Source organism: Vulpes lagopus, chromosome 6 (assembly GCF_018345385.1).
Source record: "Vulpes lagopus strain Blue_001 chromosome 6, ASM1834538v1, whole genome shotgun sequence".
NCBI classification, from domain to species: domain Eukaryota; kingdom Metazoa; phylum Chordata; class Mammalia; order Carnivora; family Canidae; genus Vulpes; species Vulpes lagopus.
The window spans coordinates 24,796,220-24,814,459 of NC_054829.1; the positions used below are offsets into that span (position 1 = coordinate 24,796,220).

At 41.8% G+C, this 18,240-nt stretch overlaps 2 protein-coding genes across 3 annotated transcripts in view; one reads left to right on the forward strand and one right to left on the reverse strand.

Annotated features, from left to right (window-relative positions):
* FLVCR2 (FLVCR heme transporter 2) overlaps positions 1 to 18,240 on the reverse strand; it is a 52,529-nt gene that overhangs the window by 10,902 nt on the left and 23,387 nt on the right. For both annotated transcript variants that reach the window (XM_041758923.1, XM_041758922.1), the window contains exons 2-4: positions 14,707 to 14,848; positions 11,979 to 12,119; positions 1,423 to 1,490 (exon numbers count right to left, since the gene is read on the reverse strand). In XM_041758923.1, coding sequence (XP_041614857.1) covers positions 1,423 to 1,490; positions 11,979 to 12,119; positions 14,707 to 14,848 — 351 coding nt within the window. The remainder of the gene's footprint in view (positions 1 to 1,422; positions 1,491 to 11,978; positions 12,120 to 14,706; positions 14,849 to 18,240) is intronic.
* Positions 6,096 to 7,294, forward strand: LOC121493198 (tetraspanin-6-like). The gene is given in 2 exon segments (XM_041758925.1): positions 6,096 to 6,778; positions 6,780 to 7,294. Coding segments are annotated over 2 exon segments (753 nt in total). The 5' UTR covers positions 6,096 to 6,295; the 3' UTR covers positions 7,050 to 7,294.

Genomic DNA, 18,240 nt, shown 5'->3' on the forward strand with positions numbered 1-18,240 from the left:
TCACCCAGGAATGGGACAAGTCACCAGATAGAGCATAGTCACCATGAGGTGAAGGGGCAAAGGCAAGTAATTCAGTCTCCATTAGAGTCAGTTCTCTGAACATATCACGGCAAGATGGCCTTTAAGAAGTTGCCAGTGGGGAGAAACTCCTAGAATAACTGTTCCTCCCAACCTAATATAACCCTGGATGTGTGCATGCTCATAATCCTGGATGCTGGGGTCAACCAAACTCTCCTAGTCCTACTTCGATGTGGATTTTTTTTTTAACTTAATCCTTACAGCAACACTTTTATCTTATTTACCATTATTCCCATTTGACAAATGGGGAAACTGAAATACATATATCCAAATATTCCACCCTTAGTTTTTTTTGAGCTATCTGTGCCAAAAGGAATAAGAAGATGACAGTTATATAATCTCATTTGCTTCTCAAAATTCCCCACCGTAAGTTTAGAAATCAATATTCTCTACTTTACACATGAGAAAACCCCCAAGGCACAGTGGGATTAACCTACTAGCCCAAGGTCATGAGGCATTTAGTAAGTGCAGAGCTAGGATCTGAACTCAGACCTATCAAACTCCAAAATTGGAACACTTTAGCCACAGTGGCCTGCCACTTCTAAAGTATGAGACCTTTGTCCTTTCAAAAGAGGGTTGGACCTGGTATTCCTGACCCCAGGACACACAGTATCCCACTTCCAGAATCCAGCTCTTACGGGCTCTGGAAACATTTAAGAAATGCTTACAGTTGAGCTACTAAGAGTTCAAAATTAAATTCTGCCCCTATTTTACAAATTAAGTCTTTCATATGTGATCTATATGTACGCACGTTTACCTACTGTATTGCTAGGCATCATGTCATGGGCTTTACATACATATAACACATGAATACACACACACACACACACACACATAGTATTATTTACTTTCTATCCTAAAAAAAAAAAAAAAAATCCCTGAATGTTTCAGGGATCCCTGGGTGGTGCAGCGGTTTAGCGCCTGCCTTTGGCCCAGGGTGTGATCCTGGAGACCCGGGATCGAATCCCACATCGGGCTCCCGGTGCATGGAGCCTGCTTCTCCCTCTGCCTATGTCTCTGCCTCTCTCTCTCTCTCTGTGACTATCATAAATAAATAAAAAAATTTTTTTAAAAAGCTTTAAAAAAAAAAGAATGTTTCAAAAGTAATTACATTTCTCTTGCAGAAAGGAGAATAAGAGCTCAGAGAGGCTAAACAGCTTGTCACACAATTTAGTGCCACCAGAGCCAGGGCTATTTCCCTCCGAATCCCATAAGCATACCACCATACCACACCACCTAGAACTTGGGGATGGGGAGCTAAAGTTAATCACTGCCCCAGCTCCTGCTGAGATGGACAGAAATCTCACTCTTTTCAGGCCCAGCATGCTCAGAGAACCCCCTTACCGGGTAGTGCAAAATCACCATGCGATTCAGCAAAGTGGATAAGGCATAAAAAGCACCAGCGTTCAGACCTGAAAGAGGGAGGAAGAAACACAGTATTAGGGGCAGCCTTCTGCTGGGGCCATTGCTAACTGCTCCCAGGTAGGGAGGTCAGAAATCCTCATCCTCATTGCCATTGTGAGTGGTGTCCTCAGAAAAGAGTTTCTGTCAAAGAAAGACTCCAAAATAAACATTTTAACCATTTATTAGCCATACACACTGCCCTCTGATCCCCTTAGCCCTGCCCTGGAAACACAGGCCCTAGAAAGCATTACTCCCAGGTCAGAACTGTCTACCTCCCTCTCAAGCATTGACCTATTGACCTACAGGATCAGCAGAACTGCTGGACACTTTCCATCTCCTTCTGATGACCTGTCCCCTCTCCAGATTGCCTCAGGCCCCTCACCCCTAACATCACTCCTCCTGTGGACGCTTTCTCTTTTCTTTTCCCATTCCTCTGTCCACTCTCACTTCAGATCCAATGTAACATAAAATCTTAACATCTGGGCTGCCTGGGTGGCTGAGACAGTTGAGCATCTCTCTTCAGCTCAAGTCATGGTCCCAGGGTCCTGGGATCAAATCCCACATCGGGCTCCCTGCTCAACAGGGAGTCTGCTTCTCCCTCGGCACTTCCTCGCTGCTTGTGATCTCTTCTTCCTCACTCTCTCTTTCAAATAAATAAATAGAAATTTTTAAAAAAAAAAATCTTATATCTGAAACCAGAAAGGACCCTAAGGAGTAGGGAGCTGACTCTCCTAACTCATTAATTTATCCAACTAATAAATGAAGAATCTAAAATTTACTGTATGAATCCATGAGGCCATTGGTCCAAAGCTATACAATGAATTAGTAGCTGAAATTGGAACTGACCCAAAGGAGAAAGGACCCTCCTGCCCTCCATCCATAATAACAATGGCAATGATGATGATGATGGTGGTGGTGAGGATGACGAAGAGGATGATGGTGAGGAGGGAGATGGCAACAGCACATACTTAAGTATTAGACACTGTTGTAAGTACCTTACAATCCTCATAGCAAGGTAAGTAATATTATCATCCCCATTTTATAGATGAGAAAAATGCATGCAGAGTTTAAAAAACAAATGCAGGGCAGCCCGGGTGGCTCAGTGGTGTAGCACCACCTTCGGCCCAGGCTGTGATCCTGGAGACCCAAGATGGAGTCCCTCGTCGGGCTCCCTGCATGGAGCCTGCTTCTCCCTCTGCCTGTGTCTCTGCCTCTCTCTCTCTCTCACTCTGTGTCTCTCATGAATAAATAAAATCTTTTAAAAAAATTAAAAAATAAAAAACAAATGCAGAAGTCATTTATGATGCCTACCAGAGGTCTTTTGAATTTTAACTAATTTGGGGGCTCACAAGACCATCACTGACACACTTGACATTAGATACACTTAGAAGACTCAACTCTCGAGCAAGGCAGCCTCAGGAGTTCTTCTTCCATGAACCCCAGACCATGGAGCCATCCAGAAGCCATCCTCTTTGGCCCCATGGTGATGGCATAGGTGCAGGGAAATGTGAGTATGGCAACCACCCTCCTTTAATACCTCACAGGAGCTACTATTGCTTGTAGGATCTCCACAGGCATAGCGCCCAGAGGCCCCAGACAGGACAGGCCAGTGAAAAGAGTTATAATTCTCAGAGAAGCACAAAGAATGGCCTCCTACCAGATATGAAAAGGTCCCCCAGTCCAGATAGTCATTTTTATCACAAGGTCATTTTTATCATATGCACTGTTGCCTAAATGCAGTTCACTTGCTCCCTTTATCACATTCCCAGAGGAATGAGACACAAAGTTAAGTGAAAGAAAGCATAAAAATGCAGATTCCTGGGGTATCTGGGTGGCTCAGTCAGTTAAGCGTCTGCCTTTGGCTCAGGTCATGAGCCCAGAGTCCTAGGATTGAGCCCCACATTGGGCTCCCTGCTGAGCAGGAGCCTACCTCTCCCACTCCTTCTGCCTGCCACTCCCTCTGCCTGTGTTCTATGTGTGTGTGTGTGTGTGTGTGTGTGTGTGTGTGTCAAATGAATAAATAAAATCTAAAAAGAAGAAAGAAAGAAAGAAAGAAAGAAAGAAAGAAAGAAAGAAAGAAAGAAAGAAAGAGAAAGAAAGAAAGAAAGAAAGAAAGAAAGAAAGAAAGAAGAAAGAAAGAAAGAAAGAAAGAAAGAAAGAAAGAAAGAAAGAAAGAAAGAAAGAAAGAAAGAAGAAAGAGATTCCTGGGCTCTACCCTGGGTCTATTAAAACTGATTCTCCTGAAATGGAGCTAGGAATCTGCAATTGAAAATTAACAACAGGTGCCTGGGTGGCTCAGTCAGTTGAGCATCAGACTCGATTTCAGCTCAGGCCATGATCTCGAGGTCATGAGATTGAGCCCCATATTGGGCTTCATGCTTAGTAGGGAGTCTCCTTGTCCCTTTCCCTCCCCCTCTGCCCCTTTCCCCAGTTGCTCCTATGCATGCTCTCCTTCTGTTTCTATCTTGAATGAATGAATGAATGAATGAATGAACGAATGAAATCTTTATAAACAACAACAGTGGGACCAGAGTGGCTCAGTCAGTTAAGCACCCAATCTTGTATTCAGCTCAGGTCTTGATCTCAGGGTCTTGATTTCCAGCCATGCACTGGGCTCCACATTGGGTGTTGAGCCTACTTAAAAAACAACAACAAAACCCTATCATTTCTTAGATTCATTAGTTTGGAAATAAATGGCCTTGGGAATCCGGAAGATCAAAGACCAGGCCTAGGCTCCCAGGTGTTGGGGTTAACATGGTGGCCACTAGGATGGGAAGGGGCTTTAAGACCATGAGAATGACCCATAACACATCTACTTTAGAGGTGCTCAACCCTGCTGCAAACCAGAATTACCTGGAATGCCTTTTAAGAGCATATTCCCAGGCCCTCATCCAGACTTTCTGAATCTGAATTTCTAGAAGAAAGGCAGAGAGAAATCCAGGCACATACTCAACCAAGTACCCCAGGGGATTCTATCATCAGGCAAGCTTGGGAAACAGTGATCTCAGATCCTATCTCTGGGTTCTGGATACTGTGTTCATTTCCCTCGTGTCGTTCCTGAACTTGTTGTAAACGCTGGTTTTAAAAGGCCAGCCTCATCTCAGCAAAGCTCCAAGGAATCATGAGAAGGATATTATGCTCACTCTCAAGCAGGATCTGAGAGGGGCCATAAATCATCCTCCCTAAACCCATGGGGGATGGGCAGTAGTAAAGCTCTTGAGAACCCCAAGGGAAGGTGATAATCTTCTGAGTTTGGATGCCAACACTAGAAAATTATTTAGAAGCATAGCTGAAGGCAAGGCTGGGGGGTAGCATGGAAAAGTATTCCCTTTGAGGACAATCTCTAAAAACACTTTTTTCAACATGGCAATCATTGTGCCACTGATGATAAGGAAGCAGAGAAGACCATGTGAAACAAGGCCACAGGAGTCAAGGAGAAGGTAGCCAAAGAAAGGTTATTCTCTTACCCCATCCCACCTGCACCACTGTGATACACATCCTAAGGCCTTGCCCTGCCTCCAGACTCTAGCAGACCTATGGAGAAACTGGTTCCAGCCCTGGGTCTTCCTGCATTGCCAGACCTGGAGAAGTGAGGGTATTTTGCTAGAGGAGGAGGCATTTTCTTATACCTGTGATATTTCAGCAACATCAAACACAAATCCCATCTCTACCCACTCCTCTCTAAGTTGGGCTGCCAGATGTAGGAGAAAAACAAACAAACAAAAAAAACATATTCAATTTCATTTGAATTTCAGGTAACAATTTTTTAGCATAAATATGCTCCTAAATACTTCATGGGACATGTTTATGCTGAAAAGAATGTGCTGTTTACCTGAAATTCAAATTAAGCTAGGTAGCCCCCTATTTTATCTCTCAAAACTACCTCTGAGGGTATGATCAGAGATCTACAGGAAAAAGTCCCTGAAATTCCTCCAAAGCCCTCACCAGGCTCTGCTCTGGGCAGCTGACTCAGCGGCTTGGAGAAGCACTTTGAAAGCCACTATGAAGACAATACTGGACATCCCATCAGTGACATGGGAGCTACTCCCTACTTGGCGAAATCCAGTTCAGACCAAGGAAAGAATGAAAGAAAATCAGCAAGTTTACCAACACAGCAGCATATGGATTCATGCATGATCTATTTACAACTACTTTAAAAGCTTTCATTTCAACTCAGAGTACTCCAATGGGAAGCAAATTTGATTATTTTCTGAGATTCTTTTTCATGGGCACAGGGTGGGTGAAGAAGGTATCTCAGTAATTGGCAGAGCTGACATTAAAACTCAGACCCCTTATTCCTTATGTGCCAACTCTGGATTCACCACTCTAGCATTCAAGGCTCTTACTCCCAGACATGCTCACCCATGTCCAGCAAACATGCCCATTAAATGCTATCATCTGCTTGATCCAAGCTACACGCTCTTGTGCATATAATTCAGAGGAAAATATGCATATAATAGGTATAACAAAAAATTTGAACCATTTCCTTCTTCAAAGCCAACCTAAAACTACAGGAAGGATGGAGGACATTCTAGAGGGCTTCAAAGTATCTAGTTGAATTTATAGAGGGTTTTGTTTTGTTTGTAAATTGGAGCAAACATTTAATTTGGAAGAGAGCAGAGATTATTAGCTGGACTGAGTCCCAAACACTGCCCTTACATGACCTATTAGCCTTAGAGAGACATGCTAAAGTCAAGACCCCATTGTTTCCAAATCCCAAAGTTGGCTGGTCAATATAAGTTGACCCTGCTTCAAAAACCCCAGAACTCGGCTCCGTGCACCTGGTGCGGTGGGGCAGGGTCGTGGGCTAGTCATGGGATCCCCGTCTCGGAGACTGCAGACCAAACCAGTCATTACTTGTTTCAAGAGCGTCCTCTTGATCTACACTTTCATCTTCTGGATCACTGGTGTAATCCTTCTTGCCGTTGGCATTTGGGGCAAGGTGAGCCTAGATAATTATTTTTCCCTTTTAAATGAGAAGGCCACCAATGTCCCCTTTGTGCTCATTGGCACTGGCACTGTCATCATTCTTTTGGGCACCTTTGGCTGTTTTGCTACCTGCCGAGCTTCTGCATGGATGCTAAAACTGTATGCAATGTTTCTGACTCTCATTTTTTTGGTTGAATTGGTCGCTGCCATCGTAGGATTTGTTTTCAGACATGAGATTAGGAAAAGCTTTAAGAATAATTATGAAAAAACTTTAAAGCAGTATAACTCTACGGGAGATTATAGAAGTGATGCAGTAGACAAGATTCAAAATACATTACACTGTTGTGGTGTCACCGACTATAGAGACAATATTAGTATCCCCTCCAAGGGATACTAACTATTACTCAGTAAAAGGATTTCCCAAGAGTTGCTGTAAACTTGAAAATTGTTCTCCACAGAGAGATGCAGATAAAGTAAACAATGAAGGTTGTTTTATAAAGATGATGACCATTATAGAGTCAGAAATGGGAGTGGTTGCAGGAATTTCTTTTGGAGTTGCTTGCTTTCAGCTGGTTGGAATCTTTCTAGCCTACTGCCTCCCTCACACCATAACTAATAACCAGTGTGAGATAGTGTAATCATCAAACCACGGGCTTACTATTGTTCAGCTTTAAGGACATTTACATTCCCCCCCTGTGAGCTATGAGATTGCCTGGATGGAAGGTTGCCTAATACTACTTATGATAGACCAAAAAATTCCATCAATAATAGTCTGATTCAATCAAGACATTTGTGTAGGTCCACCTTTTGTCCCATTGGTGTTAATCATTGAAACCCCTGTATCACTGTGAAACACTGGAAGAGCTAATAAATTATAAATGAAGCGCAAAAAAAAACCAAAAAAAACCAAAAACAAAAACAAAAACAAAAACCCACCAGAACTCTAGATCTGCATCTTAGGAGAAGGCAACTCCCAGGCAACTGGTCTGGAGGACTAAATCTGAGGAAATATATACTCCCCTAGGTAGATCCAAGACTACTCAGACAAGTGGGGCTAAAAGACTTCTGTCTCTGTCTCTAAGATGTTCCTTTCTGCATGGGAAAGCAAAAGTGGCACGCTGGTTAGGAAGATGGGCTTTGGCATCAGATAGAAGTTTAAATTCAAGCTCTGTTGCTTGCTAGCTGTCCAGTTGTGAGCAAGGAACTAAAAAGAGCCTCAGCTTCCTTGTATATAAAATGGAGTAAGTTAAGAACTTACATCATGGTATTGTTTTGAAGATTAAATGTGATCATGCCTGTGAAGCACTTAACATGGTACCTGACACACAGTAATGGCTCAATAAAATTCTTTCCAAGTCTATGATTAAGCCAAAAAATAATTTCCTTGTTGGCCAAGAGTTTTGTCACTAATCCCAATTATCTATCATGAAAAAAGGCTTGCAGTTTTCTGACTATAATAAATATATGCAAATATCAGATAAATTTAACTCTCTCATTGGAATAAACCCAGGCCTTTGAAAAACATTAATAAATTCTATCTGTACAATGGAGTCAAATGCTTCTAGAGGCTCAGAGGCAAATTATCTTTCTGGCTAGTGCTATCGCAATTTAAATGACAATTTACTTCCATCCTTTCTCTCCTCACCTTCTGGGACTCCCATTATGCATATGTTGGTTTGCTTTATGGTTTCCCACAGATCTCAGGGGCTCTGCTTATTTTTCCTAATTCCTTATTTTTTCCATTCCTCAGGATAATTTCATTTAATCTATCTTCAAATTCACTGATTCTTTCTGCTGCCAGCTCAAACTAATTTTGAGCCCTCCTGTGAGTTTTTCATTGCAGTTAGTGTTATTTTCAATTCCAGAATTTCTATTTGGTTTTTTCTTATTCCTGTCTTTATTGACATTCTCTATTTGGTAAGACATTATTCTCCACCATTTTTTCATTCTTTGGTTTCTTTGGCATGGTTTCTTTGGTTCTTTGAACATATTTATATTGTTGATTCATAATCTTTATTATGGGGCACCTGGGTGGCTTAGTGATTGAGGGTCACAGATCGTGATCCCAGAGAACCTGGAATCGAGTCCCACATCAGGCTCCCAATGGAGCCTGTTTCTCCCTCCGCCTATGTCTCTGTCTCTCTCTGTGTGTCTCTCATGAATAAATAAATAAAATCTGGGGAAAAAATCTTTATTATGTCCAACATCTGGGCCTCCTCAGAAACATTAAGAAACATTAAGTGCTTTTTCCCCCTTGTGTCTGAGTCCTACTTTTCTATTTCTTTGCGTGTCTCATAATCTTTTGGGAAATTTGGACATTTTAAATACCATATCAACTCTGGAAATGAGATTCTCTTCCCTCCCCAGAATTTGTTGCTGTTGCTGCTGTTTGTTTAGTGACTTTCCTGGACTCATTTTGTCAAGTTCTTTGTCATGTGTAGCCATTGAAGCTGCTACTCCATCAGTTAGTGGTGAGGTAATGATTAGGTAGAGATTTCCTTAAGTACCTTAAACCAATAAGTCTCCACCTTTGCTAAGGGTGTTCTCTGTGTGCAGGTTGAGGCTCTCCTTCAATGCTCCAGCAGGCAGATGTTAACTCTGCCTTAGCCTTCATTTCCTCCTTGTGCAGAGCCTCGAGGCCAGCCAGAGGTGACAGTTTAGCACTTTCTCAGGTCTCTCCTGGTCATGTGCATGTGGACTTCTAGATTCCTAAAAATATATCAGAGCTTTTCAAAGCCCTATGGCCTTCTCAGTCTCTAGATTTTTGTTTCAAGACTTTTGGCCAGCTTCCCATTTACCCCAACTGATATTACTACCTTAGGCAGCTACAATGGTAAGCAGTGATTGTTTTCAACAAATGTCCTGGAAATAGTGCTTTTCCCACAGAGCAGGCTCTGAGTAGGTTAGATAAAAGCAGGTCTTCTGAATGGGGGCTCTTCTAGGGAACTGTCAAATATCAAATAATGACCTAGGAATGGGGCTTTTGGGGGAGCTCCAAAATTATTTTTGCCCCATCCGGTCGCTGGGAGGCTGCTGGTTTTCACAAGTATCATAGCTGTGAGGCTGCCGTTTTTCACAACCACCATGGCTGCTAGGCTGCTGGTTGTCAAGGCTACCACAGAGACTGGGAGAAGGCAGATCAGAATAGGGCAAGTTAAAACACAAAGCTCACTGTTCTTGACATTATTCAGCCTTTTTTTTTTTCTTGAACAAATGTCCCCTGGATTGTTGCAAACCTTTGTTTAAGACTTCTGAAAATTTGATTTTAACAATGTTTGCCAGTGTACTTGTTTTATGGAAGAACAAATTATCCAAGGTCCTCACTCCAAAAGTGCTTCCTTATTTATTTGCTTTGTTATCATTTAACCAAACAGATGAATGTTCAGAAGTACAGCAATAAAATCACTCTGCCAAATTAAAGACCATATAAGCAACCAGCCATGCAAGAGGGGAAGAGGAGGAGTTGCTTTGCTCCCCTGCCTCTATAAAGGGATCATTGCCCAGTTATCACCACTGTCATCATTCTTATCCATAGAAAATATTTATTAAGCACTCATCTGCCCTAGAATCCCAAGGTAGGCCTCAAATACCCTGATGTCAGATGCAATAAGATTTATGGTGTTCGAAGGTCAATGAACTTGAGATATTCAACTCAAGGAAGAATGAAAGTTCTTGGAGCCATAGAATCCTGAGTCTGAAAGGAATTCCAAAGATCATCTAGTTTTACTAGCTTTATCCATCTATGTAGCCTGATATTCTCCATAATATCCCCATTAAATGGTTGTTCCCATCTACACTTGAATGGGACACTCAAGTGTACTGATGGGCAATTCACATAACTTCTTTAGTTGGACATCTTAAGTATTGGAACCTGTCTTTATATTGTGGGTGCATGCAGAGACATATTTAGAACTGAAAAGCTGGAGAGAATGAGAAATGGAGACCTGAGACCTTGAAGACTAATCTGCTCATTCAGCACTTTTCCAGGTGAGAGGTCACTTATTTCTGTGAATGCCTGAAAACTAGGTGTGTCCCTTTACTGTGGATGATACTACCTCTTATCCAGAGCCTCAGCAGATAAACACTTTAATTTAGATAAGGAGCATGATAAGCCTAACATGAAACTCTGGCACAATCCTTGAAAGTGGTACAGGTATTTTGGAGTTAGATAAAACTGTATTTGAATCCTGGCTCTGCCAATTCAAAGCTGTGTGTTCTTCAGCTAGTTGCTTAACCTGTCTTGATTTTCAGTTTTCTCATCTGTTAAACAGGGATAACTATAGTACCTACCTCACATGGGCATGATGAGAGTTAAGTAAGTAAAATCATACATGAAAAGTCTTGGCATGTAATAAATGCTATTGTTATTATAAAATACAAAGGTTTGTGAACCTACAGAAAACAAGGTTTAGCCAACTGGGGTTTCACCAAGCATAAGTTATATCAAACCAACTTCATTTCTTTTCTTCTTATGGTTACTAACCATGTTACACAACTGTTGACTCTTGATTTTAAACAAACTACCTGCCACCTGAATGGCTTAGTTTGTTGAGTTTCTGACTCTTGGTTTCAGCTTGGGTCATGATCTGGAGATCATAGGATTGAGCCCTGTGTCAGACTCCACACTCAGCAGGGAATCTGCTTTCCGCTCTCCGTCTCCCTCTGCTCTTCCCCCATGGCTTGTGTACCCTCTCTCTCTCCCTCTCTAAAATAAGTAAAACAAATTCTTCAAAAAAAAAATAAAAATAAACTTAACTAGTAGATTAAATGATCAAATGTAGGCTGGAGACCAATATAGCTAGGTGGGTCTGTTAAGACACTCTTTACTGGAATGTGATAGGGCTCTGCCCTTGCCCTCATCTGGGTCAACATTCTTATTAAAGGCTGGAAAGAAGCTGCAGAAAACACCATGTTGGGAAAGTAAGCCAATATACTAGCATAAATATGTAAATGTATCTTACCAAAAGCCAAAAAAGTAAAATGAAAGAGGGTCGTGCATTCAGGTAAAAAAGCAGTTAGTGTTACAAGATGATAGAACATTGGTTGAAGAGTGGTTACAAGACTCATATGAACTCATTCATTCATTCATTCATTCATTCACTAAATAACTGTTAGAGTGTCCAGTCCAGGCTTTATAGCTCCTAGGGAGCTATAAAGATGAAAAGTGATAGATCCCCATTCTTGGGACATTCACAGTCTAGGGGGAAGACAGACCTGGAAATGTTGGGGTTTTTTTGTTTGTTTGTTTGTTTTTTTAATGGTGTTAAGATGTACCAGGATCAGCACAATAAAAGAGATAAAGGTCACTTTTACAGTAGTGACACTCAGATGAGACTTGAAGGATCAGCAGATATTTGTCAAACAACCTGATATGGGAAGGAATGGTTTTCTAGGTGAACTTTACAGAACATGCAAAGGTCCTAAGGCACAGCTGACTCTTCTGGTTGACCCCGAGAATGGCTTTACATACACATTTGGGATTTGGAAAAAGTAAGACACACAGACACATCAGATCTCTTTCTCACATTCCCAATTTAAATACACTCCTGGACACATGGATACCTTACCGTAGGTGATGACTAGCAGCACAAAGTTGAGGTTTTTGAAGAGCCGGACAATGGAACTGAAGTATGAAGCATCAGGGGATGCCAAGGCATAGCTCAAGGACTGGGCTCTGCTGGGGGGATGTTTAGGCTTCTCCTTGAATACTGAAAGGAAAGAAACAGAGAGATCAATGCAAATCCCCATGGCCCCACCCCTGCAGAGCTGACATACGGACAAGAGCTGGCTCCCTCATCTGAGAAAAAATTAAGACCCAAAAAGGAAATATTAATTCTTCAATTAAATCCTTCAACACTTCCTTTCTTTAAGCTGCTTCTCACCATCTGTGACTGAGTGAGTGGTCCTTTAATTACTTTTTCTTCATGGCCTGTAGATGGCTGCACTCCCTGGGCCTCCCAGGCAGTGTTCAAGGATCAAGGAGTCCCATAATAAATCAGCAAGAAACATACTGCACAGTGGTACTGAATATGCTGAATTCAGTACTGCATAGTGAAAATAACATAATAGTAATGCATAGATAGAAAGGAAGTGAGAGCTGAGGCTTTGGGACAAGTGAGCCCAGTGAATGGCTTAGCACCAGAGCTCCTCCTAGAAGGGAGTGTTGTCCACGCTCAGCTGAGAACCTGGCACGTGGCAGCCAGGAAATATTCCCTGAATAAGTGACAAGATCTTCTATTGAAAAACCTCAAGTCCACTGCTAGTTTGTCAAAGTCTGACTCTCATGTCTGCCTCAGGAAGAGACAAGAGGATTAACACATACCCCTACAGGAGTAGGCACTGTGATATGAAGGACTGGAGAGGGGCCGTGGGAAAACCATTCATTTTATGTTTGATTTTCAGCACAGTTGGTACAATCAATTTGATGGCATTGCTCTCTGTTCAGTTTCTGGGGGCAGAGAAGTGTAACCAGTTGTTTGGCTAAATTGGCCTCCCAGTTGGGTCCAGGCAAGCTCCATGTAACCTTCTCCACACACCACAAGAATGCTCCTGAAAGGTCAATAGGCTGTCTCTAGTTAGAGGAAGCTCTGGAAATGAGGTTTACTTCTCTTGAAGATCAAAGGCGCCCCCCACCCAGAAAACCTTCCAGCCCTAACCTCAGAGCCCTGCTTCTTCCTTTTCCAGAAATAGTCCTGGATCACTTCCTGCCGCTAGAAACCATTCATACATTGTCTTGCCCATTCACCTCCCCTTGCAGCAGGGGAAAGAAAGCAAGGCAAGAGGTGATATATCTTGGATTTGTTCAAGGACCTGGCCACCACAAATCAGAATTCAGATCAGATTTTTCAGTTTTTTACTCAATAAGCCACTCTTTGGCTTGATAATAAAATGTCAAAATATAGAAATGTCCTATCTTTGGAGTTTCAAATGCAAAGAAACAGGCCCTCATCATCTGCTACAAACACAAACATTTGAAGCTAGGCACATGACAATTTGAAACTTAAAGTTTGGTTGAATAAAAGGGTCTCTGGGCAGACTGTTCTTTCCTGCCACCATCCATTGCTCCGTAGCTTCTCACCTTCCCAGAAACAGTAAGTTCTCTGCCCAAGATATCCTGCCAGCTTTGAAAAGCCATCAGCCTGTCTCATCTTGGACCCCAGATGAGAGAGAGCATGCTTCAGTGAGAAAGCTGAATGAGGTACACAATCATAAAACTGTTTTGTCTCTGGAGGTCAGGATGGCAGGGAAGAATGAAACCTTTACCACATAAGGTATAATGTTGGGAGGAAAGCTGGTTAACCTTTAAAGACAAATGACTAACTGAAAATGAAAGCCCCTACTATCCTGTTTCTGAATTTATCACAGCACATGTACTATCACTCAGATAATAAAAGAGGATATAAAATATATTAACCAATATCTCAATGATTAAATGTACATGCACATCAAATTAATAGTAGTTATCTAAGATTGGTGGTTGGGATTAACTGGTACCATCTAAATTAATGGGTTTTTTTAATTTTAATTATTTATTTAATTAATTTATTTAAGTAACCTCTACCCCCTACATGAGGCTCCAACTCATGACCCCTGAGATCAAGAGTTGCATGCTCTACCAACTGAGCCAGCCAGGCACCCTGGTTATTCTTTTCATTATGCTTTTTTTGTATTTTCTAGATTTTTCCATAATGAGCATATGTTTCTCTTATGATTTTTTATAAAAAGCCTCAAAAAATGTGGTCCCCAAGTGTTCTCAGATGAATCTATGAGAGTATTAATGTTTGTGGGTCAATTCAGTTTTATTTTGTTTTGTTCCAGAAATTTAAAGTATGGAGCTAGAAGGGTTAGGCAAGCTCTGCCACTTACTAGTTATCTGATCTCGAATGATTCACTTAACTCCTCTTAAGTCTCGTTTTCTTCTTTGTTAAATGAAATTGATGGCGATAATTTCATTCAAGATTCAAGGAGATCAGGAATGCTTAGCACAGTGCCTCTGATATATATCATAAGCACTCACTGGGGTTTCATTAAGGGGATCAACAGCTTGTCCACTAATTCTAATAAGGTTTTATTGGGGAATTGGTTAATTGCAATTAAATCTTTACTTAGCAGCTAACAAATTACACAAGACCAGCTAGCACTGTATTGGCTAAGACACGTCAAGACCATTAGAAGCCTGGCCTCCAGTTTCTATAAATGTCCATGGTATTCTAAGGCCATGTTCGCAAGGTCCCCACCCAAGTCAGCAGAACCTCCCTGCCTCCTGGCCCCCCATCAGTCTACTAATGACCTTACCGATGATGACAAGGATGAAAAGCAGAGTGGCCACGCCTCCTATTATGTAAAACATGATGCTGATGTGGTAGGCAAGCTTGTCCCGGTCTTCGATGTTGGGTACCAAAACAGGAGGGACCAAGAACCCAATTGCAATTCCAAGCTACAGAAGACAGAGACAATCAATCACAGTTTCCAACAGCCAAGAAATGACAGCACAAATTTAAAGAGACTCCTGATAAGAAACATAAACCCTATCTTCCAGCCCTTCTTAAAACCCAAACAGGGATTGTTCCCCTTCTCAAAACACCAGAGAGATCTTACTTTTCCTTGACAACTCAACTCTTTCTTGATTAACAACATACCCCTGACCACCCTAACTATCAATACCTACTGAAAAACATTATAGTTGGCGTTCTCAATGCAGGCTGGCTCTTCTCTAGCTGCAGACTAATGAACAATGGTTTTCATACTTCCATCTCTAGATTAGAATAAAACAATGTTGGTTTTCTTTTTCCACTGAATTTTTCATTTTGCTGGATATGTTAACCTGGAGCTGAGAGACCAGCTAAGGGAAAAAGTCTACACCCTACAATCCCAAGAACTTGCATTCAGTAGATGAAAGCCTAAAGTTGTTAGCCCATTCACAAATGTGAAAACTTAAGTTCATTGCATAGATAACTTTTACTTTACAAAGTATCTGTAGTGCGAAGTCACACGCTACAACGTAAATGTATATACACAGGACACAGGGACAGGAAAACTGGCTATAAACACAGGCACAGGCAGATACCAACAAACTAAAACATCTTGTATCTGCCTTAGAGTTCAAACTCCAGTGACCCGACAGATAATGTGACTTGGGTGTTTCCAAGGTCAGAAATGCCTTGATTCAGTAGTGACTAGCTGTGACACAACTCCCAAAAGCCCTTCTGCCACACATATATATTAAGGAAGAAGTTGGAAAACAGCCTGAGAATTCAGGTAAGCCTCAAATTGCAAAAGTAAAGGAAGATGAGTAAGTCTTTGCCTTAAGGTCCCACTTTTCCTTTATTGTACTTGAAAGGAACTGCAGGTAGAGAGCAAGTTGCTTTCATGCCACACTATAACACAATTCACTGGCTGCCCATCTGCTGACCACCTTGATTGCTTTCCCAGACTGCCAATTACAACCACTTGGGATGTTGGTTCTCAGCTCTGGAACAGTCACAAAAGTCATCATCAATAAGCTCAGTGTAGGATTCCTCCAAATATGCCAATATATGAAAAATAAATGGAACAGATCTTTAAAGCATCTACTATGTGAAAAGTAACCTGCTAGATATTTTACCAAGGTACCAAGATGTATATGGCATGATTCTCACCTTCAAGGAGCTTTATAATCTAGTGGGGGCACGGAGTTTAAAACAAAGATACCAAAGATAACACAAATGGTGGTATTTGTGGGTTGAATTATAGAAAGTTACCGTTTTGAAAGTTCCCTTGTCATCATCTAGTACAACCTGATTATTAGAGAGTCAAATGGAGGGTAAATGAAATTAAGTTCTAGAAGGTAAGTCAGAGTCACAGGAGTTCTAACAGAGTTGAAATGAGAAAACAGATCTCCTAGCTTCTCAGGCCAGGACCTCCTCCACTGGGCCTGCCAAGGCTCTCCAGGGCTAAGAGCCCCAAGAAAGGGCCAAGTGAACAGGCTTCTCCAGAAGAGAATACATTTCATATCCGTGGAGCCTTATCTGATCCTGGCTCACAATGATTTGCCAGAATTGAGTCTAGCTTCTTAAGTGCTGATCTCCAAGACTTTAAGGGGTTAAATCCAGCCATAGACAAAGGGACAAACACAACTGGCATAGCTGGGAAACAGAACCCACTGCAGGTCATATCTGGCCTCCCTACATATTTTAGCGTTGGAGATCTAGATGTTAAACAGAACCTCAAAGGGTCCCTTTTCCAAGAATGTGGGAATATTTAGGATATCATCCAAAAAGGATATCATCCTTTTTTTACTCCCAAAAGGACCTTGACACAGGATAACCTAATCCCCATTAACCTTCTGCCTTGAAAAATATGTCCTCCCAGCTAGTTTTACACTACATGCCTGATCCCATTGGATCCACTACATGGACTCCATTCTCTGTCTATACCCTAGGGCTGTGTGCATGCTATTCCACCCGAACTTCAGCACTGAAGCCTTCTCCAGTTAGAAGGATGCAGCAGTCAGATGTAGGGGCCTGTGGGGACCCGACCAGAGAACAACACTGCTTCACACTACCCTCTCTTCAGGAGGAAATTGGCCTCCGAGGTACTCTCATGGTCAGAATGGAAAACAAAAACATAGGAATTGGACTGTCAACTGCTGCCTCTTTTTTGTTTTTTCAAGACATATTTGTTCCTGCTTCTTGAGAGCTATGTTCAGTGAGCATTTACAGTTCTACTCAGCCTCTACTTCTTAAGTCTTGTCCCCTGGTAAGTGCTCAGTCATGTTAGCTGGTTGGACAAATGATGCACAATGCTGGAAAAATCTCAACTACACAAAGCTGGCAATATCACACAGATCCACGTTTTTTCTACAAAACACAGTGGAGTAAGGGCAGAGCAGTAAGGGCAAAAAAAAAAAATGTTTACAGGGGAGAATAGGGAGAAGGCTGGCTATTTCTTGAGCATCGACTATGTACCAGGTATCTAACAGAATTTATCTTTTTTCATTTAACCCAAGAATCTTTACAACAAATTTAAAAATGAGAAACACTGATGGTCTGTCCACACCTTGCCTAAGGTCACACAGGCAGCTAGCAGAAGCGCTGGCCGTCCTAAACCAGTTCTGACTCCAGAACCTAAGCTCACCCACCGCTCATCTCCCATGAAATGTTGGTAGTCAACACGGAAGCCTCTATTCTTACCCATTCAAGTTCTTTTTTTTTTTTTTCCCCATTCAAGTTCTGTCATGAATTTTCTAGGACACTTCAAGGGTAAAAATCAGAGACCTGCAGCTCAACTCAGTACAAGATTAATTCAAAGAGATGGGAGGATGCTGCCCTGGGAGGGTGGTGCCGGCACCCTTCTTACCTTCACAAAAACAGGACCCAGGCCATGATTGAAAATGATTAAAATCTATTGCCAACTTGTTTGGTTTGGCTTATGTCCTAGCATTTGTCCTAGTTTTATCATCCTCAAAAAAATATTAATCCATGGGCAAAATACACAATACACAGTCAAACCAGTCCAGTCTTAGCTCTTCAGGAACTTACTCTTAAAAAAATTGCTTTTAATGTGGAATTAGATTCTCTTCATTTCTACAAAACCCATGGCAGTATTTCCAACATTGCCTGGAAAGGTCACCAGCCCTGACCCCACTGTGATCCTTCAGGTCTGATATTCGTCCTGAGTAGCTGTATTTTCATATGTAGGCAATCCTTATCAGCCATCAGGGGAGCTTGGGTGACAGTTTAGGCAGTTCCACTCTGCAGCCAGTGATATTTGCAAACTGTGATTGGATTATGTCCTTCCTCTACTTGCTTTTAAACTAGGTAAACACATCCACAAAGTTGTGCAAAGGGG